The 20,375-nt window shown below is 41.0% G+C and overlaps 3 protein-coding genes across 15 annotated transcripts in view; all 3 read right to left on the reverse strand.

Moving 5' to 3' along the window:
- Nucleotides 1–218: 218 nt before the first annotated feature.
- On the reverse strand, nt 219–4,098 carry tex30 (testis expressed 30). The gene is made up of 5 exons (XM_004086917.3): nt 3,749–4,098; nt 3,328–3,564; nt 3,089–3,140; nt 2,797–3,011; nt 219–439 (listed from the first exon to the last, which is right to left on the reverse strand). Exons 1-5 carry the CDS (start codon nt 3,764–3,766, stop codon nt 284–286), a joined length of 678 nt encoding a protein of 225 aa, XP_004086965.1. The 5' UTR covers nt 3,767–4,098; the 3' UTR covers nt 219–283.
- Nucleotides 4,099–4,200: 102 nt separating this feature from the next.
- On the reverse strand, nt 4,201–13,537 carry kdelc1 (KDEL motif containing 1). Its single transcript, XM_004086918.3, has 10 exons — nt 13,162–13,537; nt 11,996–12,201; nt 11,683–11,888; nt 8,824–8,901; nt 8,507–8,679; nt 6,715–6,952; nt 6,434–6,643; nt 5,276–5,365; nt 5,101–5,205; nt 4,201–4,322 (listed from the first exon to the last, which is right to left on the reverse strand). Exons 1-10 carry the CDS (start codon nt 13,350–13,352, stop codon nt 4,305–4,307), a joined length of 1,515 nt encoding a protein of 504 aa, XP_004086966.1. The 5' UTR covers nt 13,353–13,537; the 3' UTR covers nt 4,201–4,304.
- A 3,909-nt stretch (nt 13,538–17,446) lies between these two features.
- Nucleotides 17,447–20,375, reverse strand: part of stxbp5l (syntaxin binding protein 5 like) — a 160,271-nt gene continuing 157,342 nt past the window's right edge. For 10 of the 13 annotated variants that reach the window (XM_023950973.1, XM_023950978.1, XM_023950975.1 and 7 more), the window contains one exon: nt 17,452–19,873. In XM_023950973.1, coding sequence (XP_023806741.1) covers nt 19,832–19,873 — 42 coding nt within the window. In that variant the 3' untranslated portion in view covers nt 17,452–19,831. Of the gene's footprint in view, nt 19,874–20,375 lie in introns of all 13 variants that reach the window. The other 3 variants (XM_023950972.1, XM_023950974.1, XM_023950971.1) reach the window with 1 other exon arrangement.

Consider the following 20,375-nt stretch of genomic DNA (forward strand, 5'->3'; position numbering starts at 1 on the left):
CTTATTTTTATGACCTGATTACAGTAAATTGTTTTTACAAAGTGACAGCACATAATTAGTCATCTCTATCTAAATTTAATTATAATTTAAAAAACAAGTTTAAACATTCCCAATGATTAAAAACTGAAGTGATCTAAAAAAAAAAAAGTTATCGCCTTTAATTAAAAAGTATCTGTTTAATGCAATAATCAAGCGTATAATAATGTGGAAAGACGAAAGAATAGAATGCATTTTATTGAAAAAATTAACACAACAATATAAACAAGTTACATGTGCCCTAGTCTCACATCTCACTTATCCAGGAGATAACTTTTTGGTTGACCTCATCCATGATGGATTCCTCAGACCGTCCTCTGACAGCCAGTCCATGGCTGCCTCCCTGCAGCCAGAACACCTCAGTGGGAGCTTCCATGTCCTTCATCATCTTGTTGAAAAGGTCCTGAGAACAGATAACATTAAAACCGGTGCCGCACAAAAGAAAAAAAAGAGAGCTTAATGACAACAAGCAAAGAAGCCGTTTGCACCAGAAAAGCGTGGATTATTCAGGAGAAAAGGTGGCATCCTGCCAGTGGCGCCTCCAGAAATTTTTCATGGGGGTGGCCGGTAGGGGGCCACATTAAATCTTGGGGTGGCACACAAAAACCATGAGCTAAATTTTTTAAATTCATTCTACTAAACGTAGTAAAACAACCTTTAGAAAATCAACAGATAGTTAAATGCCTACTGATTTTTTTCTAAAACATTAACTTATAGTTGATACTACTGTAAATTCTAGTAGATATCATAGGGCCAGTGTTTTTCAACCATTTTTGAGCCACAACACACTTTAACCTTGAAAGAAATCCTGCGGCAAACCAGCAAAAAAAGATGTAAAAAAAAATTTAGAAAAAAAGGAGAAACTCATAGTCTGTATTGATCTACAGTCCCTCTGCAATCTCACATGCATTTTTGTGATAATTGTGGCAGAAAAAGCTGATGTAATAAAAGTTAAGTGAAAAGATTCAAAAACTGTTTGATGTGTGTTCGTTGTTGTTACAAGACGTTAAGAGGAGAGACTCATTGTGCGCTGAGACGCTGTCACTTTAACCCAATGCATCATGGGAGATGTAAACAGCCGCCAAACGCAAAAATAGCGTCTCTGAGCTTCATTGTTTTGTTCACTTTTTTCACGGTCTGATACCAGATTCTGTGGAAAGCTACACCGCTAAAGACGAGCTTTATCTGGTACTTTTCTTGGAACTGAGCGGCTTTATGAGCAGAATCAGAACAAGGATGTGAAGACTTTAACCACTTCTGATTGGTCAGACTGATGACATGTGATTAAGCCTCCTAGAATGATTGGTGGAGACAGTAAAAGGGGCGGGACCTTTCAGAAAACAGTTAAAACTGCAGCTAAATCGGGGTACCCCCATTCTTATCAAAATGTTTTTAATAGAATCAAATAAACACAAAGAAAAAAGTATTTACGATCTTTCATATTCCTAATTTCAAAGTGTTTTATCAGGGGCTGTTTGGATGAACACAGAGCTGATATCCTGGAGATGGAAAATGTTTTAGACCAGTTAATGACGGTAATTTCCCACGGCACACTGGTGCGCTGCGGCACACTGGTTGAAAAACACTGCATTAATTCTAACTTCACCAGTTGGTCCAGGAACAGGTGGAAGACTTTTTGCTGAGTTCTGCCTTGTTTCTCTGAGCAATGATGCTGACTGTCCCTCATCAGATGCCGTCTCCCTCATTCTCTTCTGTCATTCATGCTGGCTGTGGATCATGCTGCTCTTTCTCATCTTCCTTCTCCTCACTACTCCTCTGTTGCTCCCCTACCATCTCTTTCGCTCCTTCTGCTGTACTTTTCTTCTTAAAATAAGAATATATGTTGAATTTCTCTTCATTCTCTGAAAATTGACTTACACAAGCATCAACTATGACTATAGGTAACTATATGTAGAAACAGGACAAAAACCCATCAAAATGTTGTGGTAACACAACAACCAGTGCTTAAATAGTGCCATAAAATGAGAGGCGCGTGTGACAGGGCCATTCTTTTTTACATATTAATAAAAAGTAGTGGCACATCCACCACCGCTGATGATGTGGTGTATTTGCACCAAGTATTTGCGCAAAATACAGATCAGGTGACCTAAAGTACAGTAAAGAGATTGTTAAAAGACACCACTGAAAATATTTAACAGGCATGAAAAGAAATGTAGTGTTTTGGGAGGTGTGATGGTGTGCGCGTGTGAGTGCGTGCGTGCGCACGTGTGTGTGCGTGCGTGCGTGCGTGCGTGCAGAAACTGGTGCTCGCGCGATCCAGGAAGAGAGGGGGGAGAGCGCGTGTGAGTGTGTGGAGCGCATACACACGCGGTCAGTCGCCGTTTTGGACTTAAGGAAAAAGTCATAAAGAAAGTTCATCTTTAGGAACTGAGACTGGTTCTTTTGTCTAACCGGCCCGGAGGCTCTGGGGGTTCGAACGCGGAAGTGAACCCCACGTCTTATACATCTTCTGCGTCCCACGGCTCGTCTTTAGATGTCTGCGCACTCAAAGGCAGCAGGGAGGGGAGGGGGTGAGGGCCGGTTTAGGTGATCAGAGCGACTTGCCCGCTTGCTGGCTGTGCATTTGGGATGAAATGCACAACTGGTCCTACCACAGCTTATAGTGGCTAGTGGGGTGGGGTGGCCACTGGGGTGGCCAGGTGTCGGAGAGGGGTGGCCGTGGCCACCCCTGGCCACCCCCTGGTGGCGCCACTGCATCCTGCAGGAATGAGCATCAAACTTTTGCACGAGTTTGCTCACCCTGTCACACATGTCGTCCTCCGTCCCAGACACAAACAGCACCGGGATGCTTGCGGGGAGCATGCGCAGATCTTCACTCCTCTGCAGGTGGGCGTGGCTCTGCGCTGGAGGATGCAGGGGGAAGCTCAGGCAGATGAGGCCCTGCGGAGCATCATCTCCGTCCTGGCTCAGCTGCCTGGCCAGCGCCGCAGCCGCCCGGCCGCCCATCGACCTACCTGTGGGAGGACATCGTTACCTGTGAATAAAAATACAATTGGAAACGCGACACAAGCCGGAAGAATCTGTAGGTTACCTCCTAGATATATGGATTTTACTGCAAACTTCCCCTGTGATTTCAAGTAATTCTAAAGAGGGAAAAAATGTAAATCAGTTCATTTACAGGATGAGATAACTTTATCAGGAAAAGTTACTATGGCAGCAGCACAATAAAAGTTAAAAAGCACACAAAAAAGGAAAACAAGCATAAGAAGACCTATCAAGAATGAATATTCAGGTGTATAAAAATGCATCTCCCCTTTCCTAGTGACTGACCCAGGCAGCGTGATACGCTTTCACCCTGTAAGCCAGGTTTAGAGCCCTGCAGGTGAAGCGGAGGCAGAGCAGTCCGTCTGATGCCAGGGCGCGCGCCAGGGACGCCAGGTGCCTGAAGTTCATGTCTGCGCCTGCGCCGTGTGTGAGTATGACGGCGGTGAGCGCATGCGTGGAAGTGGTCGGGACGCTCCACGCCGCATCCAGAATCTTGGTCCCAAACGGAATCTTCACGGTTTCCTGTGATCGACAGGGCGGACACCTTAAAAAGTTCACACGAACAATAACGACGTTTTGTTTGCGCGTAAAACCACGCCCACTGGTTCATCTCGCGGGTAAAGTCTCGGTTTAGCATGCAGACCTGAGCTTCTACTTGTCAACTGATAAACGTAACCCGACTTGCAACCCAATTTACGAGATTTACCTCGAAAAACGTGTCCATCGCAACCGAACCGAGCGACCAACTTAATTCACCGACGACAGAAGTGGAAAGTGCGACACCTAGTGTTTCAAAAGATTCATTACACCTTTTCCATGTTTCTGGGCTTTGTGACGTGAAGAGCAAGATCGTAAAAATCTAGCGCTTGTCATGCAATTAGAGTACACATTCAATAAAAAAACAATACATTTGTAATTTCTGTTTTTGCCTTTGGTGGTCATAAACCTGTTATTTTAATTATTTGTAGATGAAAAAAAAAACTTTTTGGGTTAAATCGGTCCAGGTATAAAAATTTCCCTAACTTGTTATTTTTTCCATAAAGGGATCCGTTGAAGAACTGATTCGTATCATTGTCAAAAAGTCAACAATTCTGTGTTTCAAACATCATTTAAAAGTGTACAAATCCTCTTGAATAATGGCAAAAAGAAAAGTCAAAACACAGTGAAAAAAAACGTTTATTAAAAAAGTTTCAAAATACACCAAAGTCACAAAGTTGGTCGTTTTTGGCAGCATATGGTATGAGGACGTTGTTTTTCAGCTATCAAAGCTCATCCTTTATCTGTAAAAGCAAAAAAGAAAACGTATATTAATATTAAAACAAAATCTAAAATTCTTGGTTAGTGTAATGTCACTATTTCTACAGCAGGGGGAGCCAGACTAGAATTTCTTTATGCTTGGAAACATTTTCTCCCATTCTTTCAACAAAAATAAGAAATTAGACCTCATATTGTTCATCTTTATGCTTTAGTTTAATCATTATATTTATATATGCGTCTTTTTTTACTTGATTTATTTTCCTATTAATTTATGACCCAATAAGGTCTAAGAATTGTGTAAAATCTTCCTCTTTTTGTTTTTAATAGCTTGAAATAAACAAATGCGTTACAGTTGTCGACGCATTTTATAATCCAGTGTAGATGTAGAACATTTCATTATACCCAAACTTAAGGTTGAATTTTTCGGGGGAAATTGGGGTTTTGAGATTGTTCCAGCATTTTTCACATATAAAGAAATTAAGCTTAAAATTCCATTTCCGAGTATTTCTCTATTCAAATCGTCGTGAATCTGGCGCTAAAAGATCGTAATTGTGACGCACAAAATACGCTTGGCAGGCCACAAGCTCCCTACTATGACGAGCTCTCAGCAACGGAGAGGGGAAGAGGGGCGGGGTTGCTCTGCACTAACCGTCCCGCCTATGAAACTATGAAGACGACAGGTTCTTAGTCCACATAAGCGTATTACATGTTCAATTAAACAAGGACTATTTAAAGAGACAATAACAGCGACAATAAATGAAATGCTTTGATGCAACAGAAAAATGAATCGTTTTCTCGCACCCCGGCTCTGTGACAGGAACACGGGAAGAGTTCATCCGCCGGCTGCTCCACCGGCTCCATTCCCTCCCGGACCTTTGGCTGGCTCACCTGGAGTTTGGAATACTCCTGCAACAGCAACACTTTCAGGTCTTTGATGCTTTTTTATTTTATTTTGCAGTGATGCAAACAACGATACCGTGAAAAGTCTGTAGTAGTAACAAAAAACGGTGTCTCCCATGAGGTGACGGCGAGCAAACTGTTGTCCTGCAAGTGCAATCTTCTGAGCCTGATGGAGAAAGAAAAACGTGTTTACCTTTTTTCATTTTTTTAAATCGTCGGTGGGTTCATACGACAGAGTTTAAGGGCCACCAAAAAAATAAATAAAAGTAAAATTACGAGATTTAAAGTTGTAAATTGACTAGATTAAAGTGGAGGTGATCATACAGAGCAGCAGGTGAAGGCCTCACAGCAGCAGAGCAGACCCACTAAACTCAACAGGTGAGCTGAATGTTTATTGATAACGTTCCAAATGTTTGGAAGCTCATTTGTTTGATTAATGATTTATCAATGTTTTATTTATTGATGGGGGGTTTGCAGGATCTCTGCAGCCGTTGATGAAGACGTCGGTGTCGCTGCAGATGTCCACTTCAATCCTTTATTCCTCCATTGAAGACCAGATCTCTACGTCTGTGTGACGCTTCCGTCTGAAGAGGAGGAGCACTTTCTGGCATTGTCAACGTTCTAATATAACAGACCATTTTCATTCCTCTTTATTGTTTTATGTTGAAACAGGACGTTCCATCTGCAGGAGGGGGCGTATGGAACACTGTTTACTTCTGCATTGGTGTTCGGATGACAGGTTCATGACGTAATGTGACAGATGAACTTCAGGTTATGTGAATGAAAAGCAGAATAAAGGCTGCAGCGGTCCTCTGCACCCAAACGTGTCTCTGACCTCCTTATTTTACAGATGAAACTCCGCTTTACTGACACCGAACCCCGGAAAGACGAATACACTGACAATAATCTGATTTTGAGTCGCCAAAAGGTTCAGAATTTCTCTGTATTTGAAACCTTGAGCTTCACAAAAGGCTCCACATCTTTCATCTTCAAGCTAGGCTCTGATAAACAGACAACATTGTTTTTCCCCTCATTAAGGTATGACTTTTTTTCTCAAACATTTACGACTTTAAGATCTCGTAGTTTAACTATTATGACTTTTTTTCTCGTAGATTTACCACTTAATAGTCGTAATTTAAAAAGAAACAAATTGTTTGTAAAGTGGCCCTAAAGCTCCGTCGTAGGACCACCTGGGAGGAGGACTTCTTTTTTTATTTTTTATTTTCATCCTCACCTCTGAGTCGTGGTCCCGAGCCCACTGGATCTTCTCCAGCAGGTCCCCCAGGTCCGCTCTCACGGGGACGTAATGCTCCCACGCTCGCAGCTGCTTGTAGAAATGCTCGTAATAAGCAGAGTCCACCTTGAAGACCACGCTGTCTCCTGCCAGCAGGTACGGCAGCCTGTAGGCCGCCACGGTGCCGTCGATGTTTATCTGATACTTGTACTGCAGGTGAACAGAGAGGTCAGGACTCCTCCGTTGGGAATTAAAATAAAGAAAAAGCGGAGAAGTTTCACCTTAAAGAAGTCGAAGAAGGAGACGTGTTTGACCAGCGGACCGTAGAGGCTCTCGTCGTGCTTGAAGAAGAAGAAGTTGGTGAAGGCGGCGTCGATGAGGTCGGGGTGAGCCCTGGAAAGCTGGACCAGCTCAAGTCGCTCCCGACGGCTGTCCCGCCCCCTCCAGAAGGCCGTGGCGTTCTTCTCGGGCCACGCCGGCCCGGTGTTGCCCTGAACAGACATCATGTCCAGGCTTACTCTGTTTGTTGCACAAAATCAATGTCAGGATCTCTGCTGTGCTAAAGGTTCCTCAGGTTTTTAGAGTCATCGTGACCTGATCCGGAGACATGGGCGCCAACTACAACTAGGGAGCAGTTGGCGCCCATGTCTCCGGATCAGGTCACGATGACTCTAACAGCCTCAGGCTGTTAGAGTCTAACTACTAACAACAGTTTGAATTGAACTATGAAAACATAGGAGTGGGTGACCGGCTGCTCTAAAAAAAAACAAAGTGTGGCCGCAGTTTAAATGTACTAAAAGTCATAAGAAAAAAAATAAAATAAAAATGGTTGGTGAGTTTTGTTTCTTCCTCACAGATTTGCGTTTCAAAGCGCAAACAGATTTAAAATTAGGAGTGCATGCTTGTGTGAAAATCTCTTCTCCACCTTGAACTTCAGTAAGTCTAAGTAGAGTCCAGATTGACTGTCAATCATCTTTAAGCCACACTGAGGGTCTCAGCTGTACCAGAGGACGCAGGAGCCGAGTGTCCAGCAGTAAGAAGACGGCATGAGACGCCGCGTTCAGAAGATGATTGAGGTGACAGAACTGTAAAACTTGAGTCTTCTGTTGTATTTAACAGTAATAATTTCAGTGTTAACTGAACTGTGTTAATAATGATGTTTCAATCTGAAAACAGCAGATATAGAAGACCAAATAAACAGAAAGTTACTACTGTTTTTTTAACTTATTGATTTTGATTTGATTGAGAGTTTTATAAGTAAAATTGGTACAAAAAAACAGTTCTTAATAGAGTATAGTTGGTACATGTTGTGTAGCAGAGAAAGTTACACATAACTTGTTTACACCAGGGTCCTTAGTCATCTTATTTTGGGTTATAAAATATAATAAAAAGTCAGAGGAGGTGGTTGTTGTTTTTTATTTCTGATTCAAATCGGCATCGGCCCTCAGACACTCACAAGTTCAAAATACGTTTCCCTGTTTGTTAAGACGACTGAACCAGTGGGGATACCAGCTCAGGCCAGACTTAGGTGGCAGTGGAGTGACAAGAGCCACAGGAGGAGGCCCCGCCCACAGAAAACAAAGATTCAGGTCCGACCCATAAAGTCAGCAAAAGCGCATTTGGCCTGAACACGACTAAAACCGTTCTCCTCCTCTGGTTGTCCATCAACTCAAAAGTCTCCAAACCGCCTCTCTCTTTTTTACGATCAAAGGACTGAGAATCGATTCGTCTTCTCCGTCTGTGCTTCTCGCTCGAGTTTGAGAAAACTTCAGGTTAAAATACTGCTGGGAAGAAAAACAAGACGTTTCATGCAAATGCCTCCGCTGAAATTCAGGGTGGAAGGTACTTCAAACCCCTGTGTTCCTCATTTCCTTTTAAAGTACCGGCTCAGATGAACGCAGACACTTGAAATCCTCACAGAAAGAGACGTGAATTATTAAAAAACCTCCATAAAGACGAGAATAATTCAAATGCAGCCCATTTTTAGAGAACGTTTCAAACCGTTTTCTTGGTTTCTGTCCGTCTGCACGAAGCGGTTTGTCTTAAATGTTCCTGGATGGGCCCATGCCTCACCTTCCCATGGTCTCCAGGACGGACTCCGTCAGGTCGTACGTGGGCATCACGATGTCCCGGCTGCTGTTGGAGCCACACCAGGAGAAGATGGGATGGATCTCCTCCGTGGGTTTCCTCTTCTCCAGGGGCCAGTCCCCCAGATTGACGAAGAACTCCACATCGGGGAGGTGCACCTGCACTCACAGGACGCCCCCACGCCACAGGTCAGGCCTAAATAGCCAACACTGGGCACTTCTGCTGAATCTCAAAGACTTTGGCAGCTGAAAAGATGACGTGGTCGGGCCTGCATTTTGTTTTCAAACCTTCAAGGCGCTTACCTTCCGAGTGAGCGACAGCAGAACGGCGTCCATGAAGATCCGGAAGCCAACGTGTTCTCCAAACGTCTTGATGTAAACCTGAGAGGAAATGGAAAACCGTTCTAAAGTTCTGGAAGTTCTGGCTGGAAATAAACCAGAGTAGGAGCCAGAATGAAGAAAACTCCCATTCCTGTCAGAGTTAGACAGACTTGGCTAATTAACGGACATCCTTGATTGATCATCAGCTGATCTCTGCTTTGAAAGATGTTCATAAATGACCCCCCCTCAAAAAAAAAACATTTATGAACAGAGAAGAGAAAAAAAAACTTTTATATTGTGAGAAATCGAGAAATCTTAGAACTTCAAATTAAAGTTGAACAACGGTTTTTATGAATGATTTGATTTTTTTTGCCCATATCTTTTACATCCTACATTTATTTTCCAACCACTTAACATCTGAAATGGATTTGATATTTATGTGTCTTGTCATTTTTAAAGTATTATTTCTATTATTTTTAATGCTTGAAAATAAACCAATCTACCGTAAATTCCGGACTACAAAGCGCACCCGATTACAAGCCGCACCCACCCATATTCACGTGTTTGACTGCGTTTATACATACACAAGCCGCGTCAGAGTACAAGCCGCGCATGTGATAGCCGATATTGTCATCCTGACAGATCACGCCCAGCATCCCAGAGCGAGTGCTATTTATTAGCACATTGTGGGTGGTGCCAGTTTTGCCTCTGGGTCACGTATTTGAGTGTATCGACATCTGTCAAACAGCATGGACCTCTATTCTGTTCACAAGTCCCTCAGTTATGGTGTTTTTATTTCATTTTTTTTTTACTTATTGACAATCTAGGTATCATACATAAAATTACAAACAGTAACCATATAATCAACATTACATCCCTCAGTTATAATGAGGAAATTTACATCCGCGATTCCACATTTCCCATGAGTCTTAGGGGCTAAAGGCGGGGCCAACGCCCGGCTCGCCATTCTGTTGTACGTGTTTAAGAATTAGCAAGTAGCAGCAGTGCATGGAGGGGTGAACGGGAAAAGCTCTCCTTCCGCTTGTGTCGCGGCAGCGTTATGGGAGTAACAGGACTGGTTAGAAAACACAACGGTAAAATACAGCAGCGGCGACTGAAAAGCGCGCGCCTCAGTGCGGCGCGTGCGTCAGAATTCAGAAGCCTCTGCGCTCCGCTCCCGCCCCGCGCGCTCCTTGTCTCCCCTTCCTATCTACTCCGACACCTCTGGCCAGGGCGGCTTCAAGGAGGAGCACTTCGTCCCCGTTGCGCCGGTGGATGGAGCAAATCGTTTCTGTGCAAAGCAATCGGACTTAATACTGTACGTTTTGTGTATGAGGGGCAGATGCGTTGTTACGTGTGGGAGCCATCAGACTGCCATCGGCCCCGCAGCTCAATCAGCAGGAGAAGATGTCTCCAGCTCACACGGAGGCTGTGAGTTTTTCAAAGCAAAATTCCGCTTTTACGGTTTCCTTAGAAACCGTAAATGGAGTGTAAATTCACTCCATGCGCTGTTCTCTCCGTCACGCAGCAAACCGGGTTTTCCAAACCCGTTGGTGACGGTGGACTTTTTCACGCTGCCTTTAACTATTGCTTTTAACTTGAAAGCTTCATCATATTGTAGCGGCGATCACGTGCACGTTGGGTCTGATGGCCCCAAAGGATTCTGGGATGCGGCCGGGCATGCGTGTTTCATTTTGTTGAACCATGACTGAAGTGTCTAAGACCTGAAACCAAGTCCATGCTGTTTGGCTGCATAGAGGTGTGTTGAATAAAAATGCCTCGTGCTTGGTGTTAGATAGAGAACTCAAACTATTCACTGAGTTCGAAAGTACGTACATGGCGGCCGCCAATTAAATCCATAAATTAGCCGCGTCACTGAATAAGCCGCAAGGCTGTAAGCGCAGGAAAAAAGTAGCGGCTTGTAGTCCGGAAATTACGGTAATCCAAACATGAATAAATATAAGCAAAAACTGCTACTGTGTGTTTTTGCAATAACCTAATCAAAGATTATGTCATTTTTAAACATTTTTATACAAGAAAAGTAAAACGTATGAAACTCTAGTGAGTAATAGCTAAAGAAAAAAACCAGATTAAAGTCATGATGATTTTGATGGAAATTACTCCTAAACAGGAGATTAATTTGATAAATGTGATTAAATGTCACTTTTTTCTGCTGTAGACAAAAGAATTTCCCCATCATAGGATAAAAAAAGTCTTTTAAAGTCTATCTGTCAATCCAAATTTGAATCAGAGCTAATCAACATTGTGTTTTATTTTTAAAAAGTGCGTTTAATAACTTTAAGGTAATAAAGAAAGCAGATTTTTTAACCCATTGGGTGAAGTTTGGCCCTTCTTGTTTTTCCTCTTTTTTATCCATTGATCTTATTAATTGATTTAAATTATTTTGTTACTGTTAATTGCTGCAACCCCAAAAACAACAAAATTAAAAAGGTCAAATGAACTTTAAAGCACAAGTAAAAATTGCTTCTGGGTTCTCCAGGGTAAAAATTTTTATTTTTTTATTTTTTGGGGGGGGGGCTGTAAGATTTTAGGGTTAAAAAAATAAAAATATTTAACTGTGAGATTGAATTATTTGTTTCACATCACTAATAGAAATTAACTGTTGAGTAAATAGTTATTGCTAATGGAATTTTCTTTTCTTTTTCCTGCTGTGAGAAACACCACAGAGTTTCAGACTTTAAAGTTGGAGTTTTGTTAAACCTCCAAACTCCCCTGAAAACTCTCCAACTGTCCCAAACACTCAGACTTTGGAATGTAAACCCTCAGTTGGCTCATTCATGGCACACTTGCTGCTTCTCACAGGGATCTGGTGGAAAATACCTTGTTGTCTTTGATGGTGTAGTGACAGAGGCTGTGGCGCTGCCTGAACCGCGGTGGGATCTCCCGCGCGTTGCGGTCTGGATCGACGGTTGTGAAGACGGACAGATCCTGGTCTATCTGGGCGAAGGCCTGAGGACAGTGCATGTGGGCCTCCCAAACAGAACCGCTCGGCTCAGGACAGTCGCAGCCTTCGTGATAAACCGGACCTGCAGGGGAGGCAGTACTTTTCAGATCCTTTTTTTGGAATTTCAAAGCACTATGAGGTTTGTGAAATAATTTTCAGAACTAGGAGGCTTTTTAAAGGCTATTCTACCTTTAAGCGTATAGGGAGACTTCCCAACGTGCTTCTCTTTGTGCAAAATGTGGATTTGCAGGTCTGTGTAGGTGGCATACATTCGATAGCGCACTAAGAAAGACCCGTCCCGACGGTCCAGGACCTGGACCCAGATCCTGGGGAACTGCTCCACCGCAGACTTCATCTTCACCTCAAAGGTTTTCTCCCCCGGTGAAGCTGTTAGGCTGTGAGGAGAACATTTTACACATAATCACACATCTTAGAAAACGGGTTGGAATTCCTGAAAACTGTTGTTCTTTTTGGAATGAAGACATTGGAACGACTGAGCATCTTTTCTTTGAATGTTTTTACTCTAATGTCTTTTGGGATAATATGCATTGTTGGCTTTTCACCAAAATTCCATGTTTAGCAGACTTTTCTATTAAGGACATCATTTTGGGTTTTATTTTAGAAAACAAAAACACAGAATTTATTTTAAATGTAATAATCATTTTGGGTAAATTCTATAGACACAAATGTCAATTCCGTAAAAATCAAACCCTATATATTTTTTTACATTTCATGAAGAACTTTGCTCTTTTTTTTCATCCCTAAACTTCATAGAAAATAAACTTGCTATGGAACTTCAAAATATCATAGGTACCTTGCAGATGTTTGATAACCCCTAAGTTATTGATCATTACAATGCCCATGTCACCCCTTTATTTTACTTATTTTTAGTTCAATCTTTTTTATTTAAGTTTGTATTTTTCTGTATAATTGTATATTTAACTTTTTTAATGTTGATACATTTTTCTATACTTGTTGTATTTGTAACTTGTTGAATATTTTTTACAACTTCCACAATACTGTAAACCTGTAGCGTTTTTTCAATTTAATATTTTTTTTAAATATTTCCTCAATAATTATGAAGGCTGGGAGGGAGGGGTCCTTTCTCATCGAACTGAGACCTGATTGGCTGCCAGACCACTGCATCCAGCTGTGATTGGCTCTCGTAGTCCATAACAATGATGTGATTTGATAACAACGCGGAAGTTAAAGGAAAGAGTTTTCTGAGGCTTATAGGGAATGTTTCTTGAGTCAATAAACACAAACTACAGTACAGTATTTCTGGGAAAACAAAACAAAGATTTGAGTCATATGCTGCGCTATGAAAAGGTTATTAAAAAAGACAATTAACTTACTTGGTCCCCGAGCTGTCAACCGCCTGGATGTAGAAAAACCGAGCTGGAAGGACGATGTTTGTTTCCAGTCCTGGTCCCCATATCAAAGTTTGGTCCGCATCCAGAACCGAAGCAGCCTGAGCTCCGAGGTGCCCATCAAACACCTCCAGACAGAAACACGTCGCTAACAGAGGCAGCAGTCCCAGAGACATGATGGTGATGACGTCCTCGGCACCGTGGACACGTATTTCACCTTTCTCTGCTCACCGTATCGAGTTGGAGTCCGAGGGGCATTTGGACTCAAACAAGTAAATACTAGCACTGCCAAAATGTACGGCTATCACCTGCAAAATTGTCTTTAAAAACGATTAAATTGTCTTTGTTCTCCTTCTTCTTCCTCTAGTTAAATGGCGGGAGGCACCAACGAAAAGGCGCATTACCGCCACCTACTGTATGGAGGATGGATCGGAGTGGGGGACTACCTAACTTAAAAACAAAAACAAAAAAACTTTATTCTCCTCAATAATCTGGTTCTGGTCAAAAAACCTATAACTGCATCATTTAACTTTACCTCCCGTCCCAAAAGCTTCTTCAAAATCAGCCGTTCACCTTCTGGCCACGGGCTCAACTACCTAATTTCATAGGGGTATGCGGCCACATCAATTGCAAAATAATAATATTAACTTTGGTTTGGCGCTCCTATGCGACGCACATGCTGCATACCCACATTTTGCTTTTTTCTGCCCTATACAATTCACAATGACACAAAATGTGCTCCACTGGTTCTTCCCCTTTCCTGCAATCACACAAACCAGTTGGATGTTTCCCCATCAAATGTAATGTATCATTTAGAGCAGCGTGTCCCATCCTCAATCGTGATATTATGCCGTGAACTCTGGTCTTTACTCTGATATTCATACCTCTCCCCACTTTGTTTTGAATACTGAATAGATGTCGACCTTTCCTCTCACGTTCCCATCGTTTCTGCCATTCTTCTATAACACGCCTCCTAATAATCGCCCTAATTTCCGTTCTGCCTAAAGGAATTTCCATCTCTACACCCCCTTTTAACGCCCGTTTTGCCAGAAAATCAGCCATTTCATTTCCCTCCACCCCCCCTCCATGTGCTGGTACCCACATAAATCTGATGCTTATCTTCACTTTTTCCAACCTGAAGAAACTCTCATAAATTTCATACATTAGATCTGACCTGCTATCAGAAGAAAAATATTTCAAGGACATCAGTGCAGATAATGAGTCTGAACATGTTATACCATCTCCAATTCTATTCTGTTCTAACCAGTGTAAACTAAATGATATTGCCAACATTTCAACTGCAAACACTGACAGATCCTTTGACGTCTTGATTCCGACATATTTTCCTAATGTAGGGATACAGAAAGAAAAACCAGTCCTCTTATGTTTTGTTGTGGATTTCTTGCAGTCTTGAAAAGGCGGGATCTTTGCTCGTGAAAGTGAGACCTGATTGGCTGCCAGGCCGCTTCATCCGACTGTGATTGGCTTAACCCTTGTTCTATCCTAGGCACTTTAACATTGGGAGTTGGGTCATCTAGACCCACTAGACAGTGCTCTGAACCTTTTTTCTTCAATGATTTGTGATCTTCACTGGTGTCTATGGATTACATGAAATCTAAAGATACTCTCTCATGCTTAACCAATGATTTGATTGGATAGCACCACGGAAGTGAAAGCAATCGTTTTTTTTAAATATAACTTTATGTTAAAAAAATTGGATCAGAGTAAACAGAAAAAGTGAACAAGGGGGCGAAGGAAAATGAACAATAAATTAAAAAGAAAGTAAAAAAAAGATTCACAGATTACACCGAACAAATCACAAAATTAAACAAAAGCCAAATGGGTTACCACTTATCCAAACTATACCTTTCAAATGGGTTACAGGTTTTAACAGCTTTTAAATTCACTGAATTTTGTGGCTAAAGTGATGTATTTTACATTTTATTTTTTGTCTTAAAGTTGTATTGATGTGTTTTTTACTGTTTGTCTCAAAGTTCAGTCAGTTGTCTTTAAAGATAGTTTTTCTTTCCGCATCGGTGTTTTGATTATGATTCTGACGTTTTTTACTAAAATCCCACAACGTGAATGTCTTAAATAGCAATATTTCTTGATTACGTGAAGTTACTGTGGTCATTGGTGCACATACGACACACACAGATCCAACTGTTCCCCTCCTAAACTTCCATCCATTTTCTTAACCCGCTCTATGCCTTCCGGGGAGGCGGGATTTCCGGAGGCTGTCCTGACTAATGTTGAGGGATGGCGGGTATTACTCCCTGGTCTGTTGCAGGGTGGATGGAGCTGAAGCAATCCCGATCACTATGCCGGCTCCCGGGAGGTGAGCTGGCGGCCAGACAGAGACCCGGTGTGGGATGGAGAGCCAGCCTGTTTGGGCCTCCTGAACATTTTTCTTATTTCCATCGAGGCAATAATTAAAATGGTCCCCTGATTCTATTCTTGTTTTTACTTTGACCCTCTCTGGTTAATGCGGGACAGCAAGTCTTCAGCAAGTCGTTGTGACATCACAAAAGCTCATTAATTGAAACCGCGCGCCTTTAAGGCAGTTTGACAGTGATTTAAAAGAAGAAAGACTCAGAAATGCAAAAACAGAATGATTTCTTGTATCATTGGTTCTCTCTCATTAGAAAAATGCCACAGAAACATGTCAAAAACTCAAAAAACATGATTTTCGTCGGAGCGGAACCTTAATGAATGACGGCCAACAATTATAACTTGAAAATTCTTATTTAAAAATATGCAAATATTTTTTATGCATGCCACAAAGACTATATGATTAGTAATATCATATTTCATTTTTAAGTATTGTGAAATATATTTAAAAATGATTTTTTAAATATATACTCCCAAAATTCCACAGAGCTATGGTAAAGGATTTGAAAGGACAATAAGGGAAAGTCATTAAATATGGTGCATTTTAAGGTTTTATACAAAATGTAAGTTAAACTGATCTGAAATCTTTAAATATTATTCAACTGAAATCTTTATACATGTCAAAGGAAATAAAAAAAATACACAACTTAAGCCTGCTGACTGTTAAAATACTCTTACCACCTTCAAAATTCTTCTACAAAACTCAATTTTATTTTCCTGCTTTTTTCTTGGATTTCTTTTTGATCATTATCATGGTAAAAATTATAAACTCAAAATGTTTATTAAATTGTTCTTGTCTTGGAGAAAGACAAAAGAATAAAAAAAAGTGAAAGGAAGAGGCATCAGACCCTCAGTGGTTTGTAGGCTTTGTTTCTCAATCAACACATGTGGTGAATCTTCATTTCTAGCTCCCTGGATGGGAAAATAAGCGAGCCAGATATACTAATGACTGCAGCAAACGCAGATGGAGAAAACGCCGCCTGGATGTTGGCTGCACATTTGCTGGTTGAACCCAAGTCTCCACTTTTTGCTCCTAAATTGATGAAGCCAGGAAATAGTGAATGCAGCAGTTCCTCCAAAGACTTCTGGAGGTAGTTTGTAGACAAGAGAAAGTCTCAATGGCCTTGTCCAAACTGGAGAGCGGCATTCTGCATATGAAGGCTGCTGACGTCACAGCGCCGCCACAAGTGCTGTCCAAATTCACAGACTCCTTCATGTGGCCAACGAATACGGCCTTCTTTTTCCTGATTTCAAGGAATGGTCTGGTGTGTCCTTCTATGCCGTCCGTATCCCAAGATGCATTGCGGTTGTACCCAGACATTTTCTGACAACAATGGGAAACCGGACCCGGGGTTGGAGATAAATACACCTTTTTATAATTACACCTCCTTGATTAAAAGTTGTATCAAATAAGCCAGGAAAGCTTTGAGCTCCATGCCTGGTTCACTACTCCTCTCTGTTTGGGACTCACGGTTGCTAGGTGACAGGACATTCGTCGATGTAACGGCTGGAATTATCTAAAGGTTAGACTAGTCCAAATTCATAGCCGTTTACATCCGGCCTGTCCGCTGGAAGAAGGACCCGGCCAACATCGCCCGGGAAGACCGCGGCCATTGAAGGACGCAGCCCTCGAATTTGGACAGACCCAACGACTATGCTATCAAGTTCAACTTTAAACCTTCAGCTGTTTTGTTGATTACTGTTTTGTATTTCATACTTGACAACTTTGATCAATCGGTGAATATGTTATTTTCTGGGGGCACATTTTTTTGCCCTCCATATTTGCCTAAACCTGATGGACTTCTAGAGTAATTCATAAAACCGTTTCCCACCAAACCACCCAAGATGCCTTCACTCAAAGACCAGGGAGCCCGAGTGCTCAGCTGTGTACATCAATCAATGTTTATTTCAGTATGTTTTTGCATCAACATATTTTCAGACCTTTTTTTTTCTCAAGTAATGTCTATTACACTAGTATATATTGATATGAACAAAAAGTGGTAGAATCCAAGAAAATAAGACAAACTTGGCTGCCATCATTAAGAAAACCAAATGGATGCCTTTTCAGCAGACTACAGTGTGAAGAACTACATAGTTCCAGTGTTTTAGACAAAGCCAGAAAAACCATGAACAGATAACACATATACAGAAAATATTATTATTATTTTGTTTCACCCAAAGTTCAACTGTACAGTTAATATAAAAACAAACAAAACAGAAAAAAACATATAAACCAAAATCGTACTAACAAAACACCCTGTCAGCAGAAGTCAGAACGTTTTTTTTTAGGGTTTTATTTTTTTAATTTCTTTTTTTTTTTGTGTGTTTTCGTTGCCACTGAAAGAACTCCACTGAACACAAATCTCATTGACGGTACAGAGATAGGAGAGAAATGTATGAGTATGATTCTGCCATGTTTAAGACACGTGTTTGGTCATGTGCAACTCTAGAAGTCTGAGCTCAGCTGAGCTGAAGAGCATGAGTTTGAAGGCCATTAAAGTCTAAGGAACGTCTCAGCAGAGCAAGCAGAAATGACTGATTCCATGTTTTATTCCTTTATTTCTTTTTTAGCTTTACAAATGGATTTTGTTTTGCACTTTGTAGATGGGAGTGTGTTTCTTTGTCAGATCTGCGATGATTCTTATGTCTCCTATGTGAGATGGGAACAATAGATTTTCTGTTGGATTTTTTTAACTGTTTTTTATTTTAAGATCAGTTCAAGATACGGACAAGTACACGAGTACGAAATATCCTCCTCACTTGATGTGGCTTGTCTGTCGCGTGGCTACCCAGTGACGAACAACACTATCACAATTTGATATACAACCATGTATCATGAAACATTAGTTGTTCATAAACTACATATGCCTTTAGTTAACGAGGCCAGAACCATCAAATATAGGACTGCGACACAAGAATATCATAGTCAGAAAGAACGATAGAAAAGAAAAACACAGGTTTTGGCTTTCATTTGAAATTACTGCCAGTGTCTTACAGGTTTTCCTCACTGACTTAACATCACCTAAAGAAACACGATTGGTTGGCATGAACTCACTAGAGGTTTGATCATGCAGGTCCTCAAAAGAAGATGACCGTTGAGTTCAAACCGTGAGACTGAGGTGGAGAGAAGCAGGTAGATGTCCTTCCCTTTCAATGTTTGGCAGAGAGGGACTGAGTTTGCACAAACACAGAACCTAATGGCTTACGCAGCCGTCCATCCCATCCTAAGTTCTTTTGAACTCAGATTCAGTCTGTGGCCGACTGAAATGTGTCATCGTATCTCTGTTGTGAATGGATTCTTCCAACCTTTTTGTTTTTTTGATGATAGCTGAATTTTATGCAGATTTTACAAAGATAACGTTTTTCTCACACCCATCTCTGTTTTCATACTTTCTTTTGGAGTATCCCTCATCCCCCTTTAACGCCTTTTGTTAATTAGCAGCAGCTGAGAAAGAAAGAAAAAAGTAGCTCAGTGTGATTAGAGTATGCAGAGTTAGGTGGTAATACTACTGAGTCATATTTGTACTGTGAAGCAGTTAAAGTAAGAACAAAGTTGTACTATATTTGTATAGGTGTGTGTAAATAGTTACGTATGCTCGTTTATATTGTGTCAACTAATATTTTCTGAGTAGGAAAACAATCAAATCCACCAAAAAAATAAATAAAAACAAAAGGGAAAGTAACAAGATTTGGCTTAATAGCGATGCAGGTATACATTTCCCTTTTTATATATATAATTTTTGCCAGTATTTCAAAAAATATAAAGTTTTTCATAGTTTCCTTTCATTGGCTTACATTATAAATAAAACATTTTTAATATTGATCACTTAAAATAGCATGCTGCTTTTTAATATGGCAGTTGTATATTTTTAATACTCATCCATTGTTGTTTCATGCATTTCTTGTTGGTTTCTTAACTTTGAGCATCTACACTGTAAGGTCCAGAAAACTCAACCACGTCAGTAGACGCTCACACACACACACACACACACACACGCACGCGTGCGCGCACACACAGACATGTTGAATAATTCCAGGTTAGTCCTCAGACCTTCCTACTCCACCATCACTCTCTCTCTCTCTCTCTCAGATGAGGAACCGGCCCTTCCTCGCCATTTAGCAACATCGCTGAAAACGCAGCCGGGCCCCAGAAGACAGTCACTCACGTTTCATCCAACTGATTTCATATTTCTAAAAATGAAAGTTCTGTTGCAGCAACACATTCCAAGCAGACCCAAGGCAGCCTTGATCCTCCATCCTGCTCTCAGAACTGGTACCATTTCTTGTCCTTGCATTTCAGCATCATCTGAAAAACAGAAGGGAAAATACAAACGCTCTCTTAGCGGGAACAGCACTTTTTTATTTGAGCAGAACTCTCAGAGTATCTTAGTATTTTTGAATAAAATGAGGTTTTATGTTATTGTGCCAAAACAAAATTGGTTTGTCTAACGTACACCCATTGCTTGTATTTTGTCTCAGAGTCCAGACTTGTATGTAATTGTTGTCTTTTTCAGGTTCTCTGAAGGTCTTTTTAAAAGTGTTTTTGTTCTAGATATTTCAAGTCAATTTTTCTTCCCACAATAAAAAATCTGGTTCTATATTGGTATTTTGCATTGACAGAACCTTTGCTCTTCCCTTGTTATAGTTATTACCTTTATTATTATTATTATTATTGGCTTGATGACTTAATGTGTCAGTGTATAAGATGGCTAAATGTCAAATAAAATCAACATGAAACACTTAAAAAAACTTTATGGAAAATGACTGACGGGACTTTAATGGGAAGGATTGCATCTGAAACATTGTCA

This window comes from Oryzias latipes, chromosome 21 (assembly GCF_002234675.1).
Source record: "Oryzias latipes chromosome 21, ASM223467v1".
Lineage (NCBI taxonomy): Eukaryota > Metazoa > Chordata > Actinopteri > Beloniformes > Adrianichthyidae > Oryzias > Oryzias latipes.

Bases quoted from the DNA above. Each gene is read 5' to 3' on its own strand.
- tex30 (XM_004086917.3), bottom strand. The intron at 3,141-3,327 runs GTCAGTCACTAG...TTCCCTCTTTAG, and splicing joins AAGCGTATCACGCTGCCTGG to AATTACTTGAAATCACAGGG. The intron at 3,012-3,088 runs GTAACCTACAGA...GTCCTCCCACAG, and splicing joins AAAATCCATATATCTAGGAG to GTAGGTCGATGGGCGGCCGG.
- kdelc1 (XM_004086918.3), bottom strand. From the start codon at position 13,352: ATGTCTCTGGGACTGCTGCCTCTGTTAGCGACGTGTTTCTGTCTGGAG. The intron at 11,889-11,995 runs GTAGAATAGCCT...CCTCCCCTGCAG, and splicing joins GTCTCCCTATACGCTTAAAG to GTCCGGTTTATCACGAAGGC. The intron at 5,206-5,275 runs GTATCGTTGTTT...TTGCTGTTGCAG, and splicing joins ACTACTACAGACTTTTCACG to GAGTATTCCAAACTCCAGGT.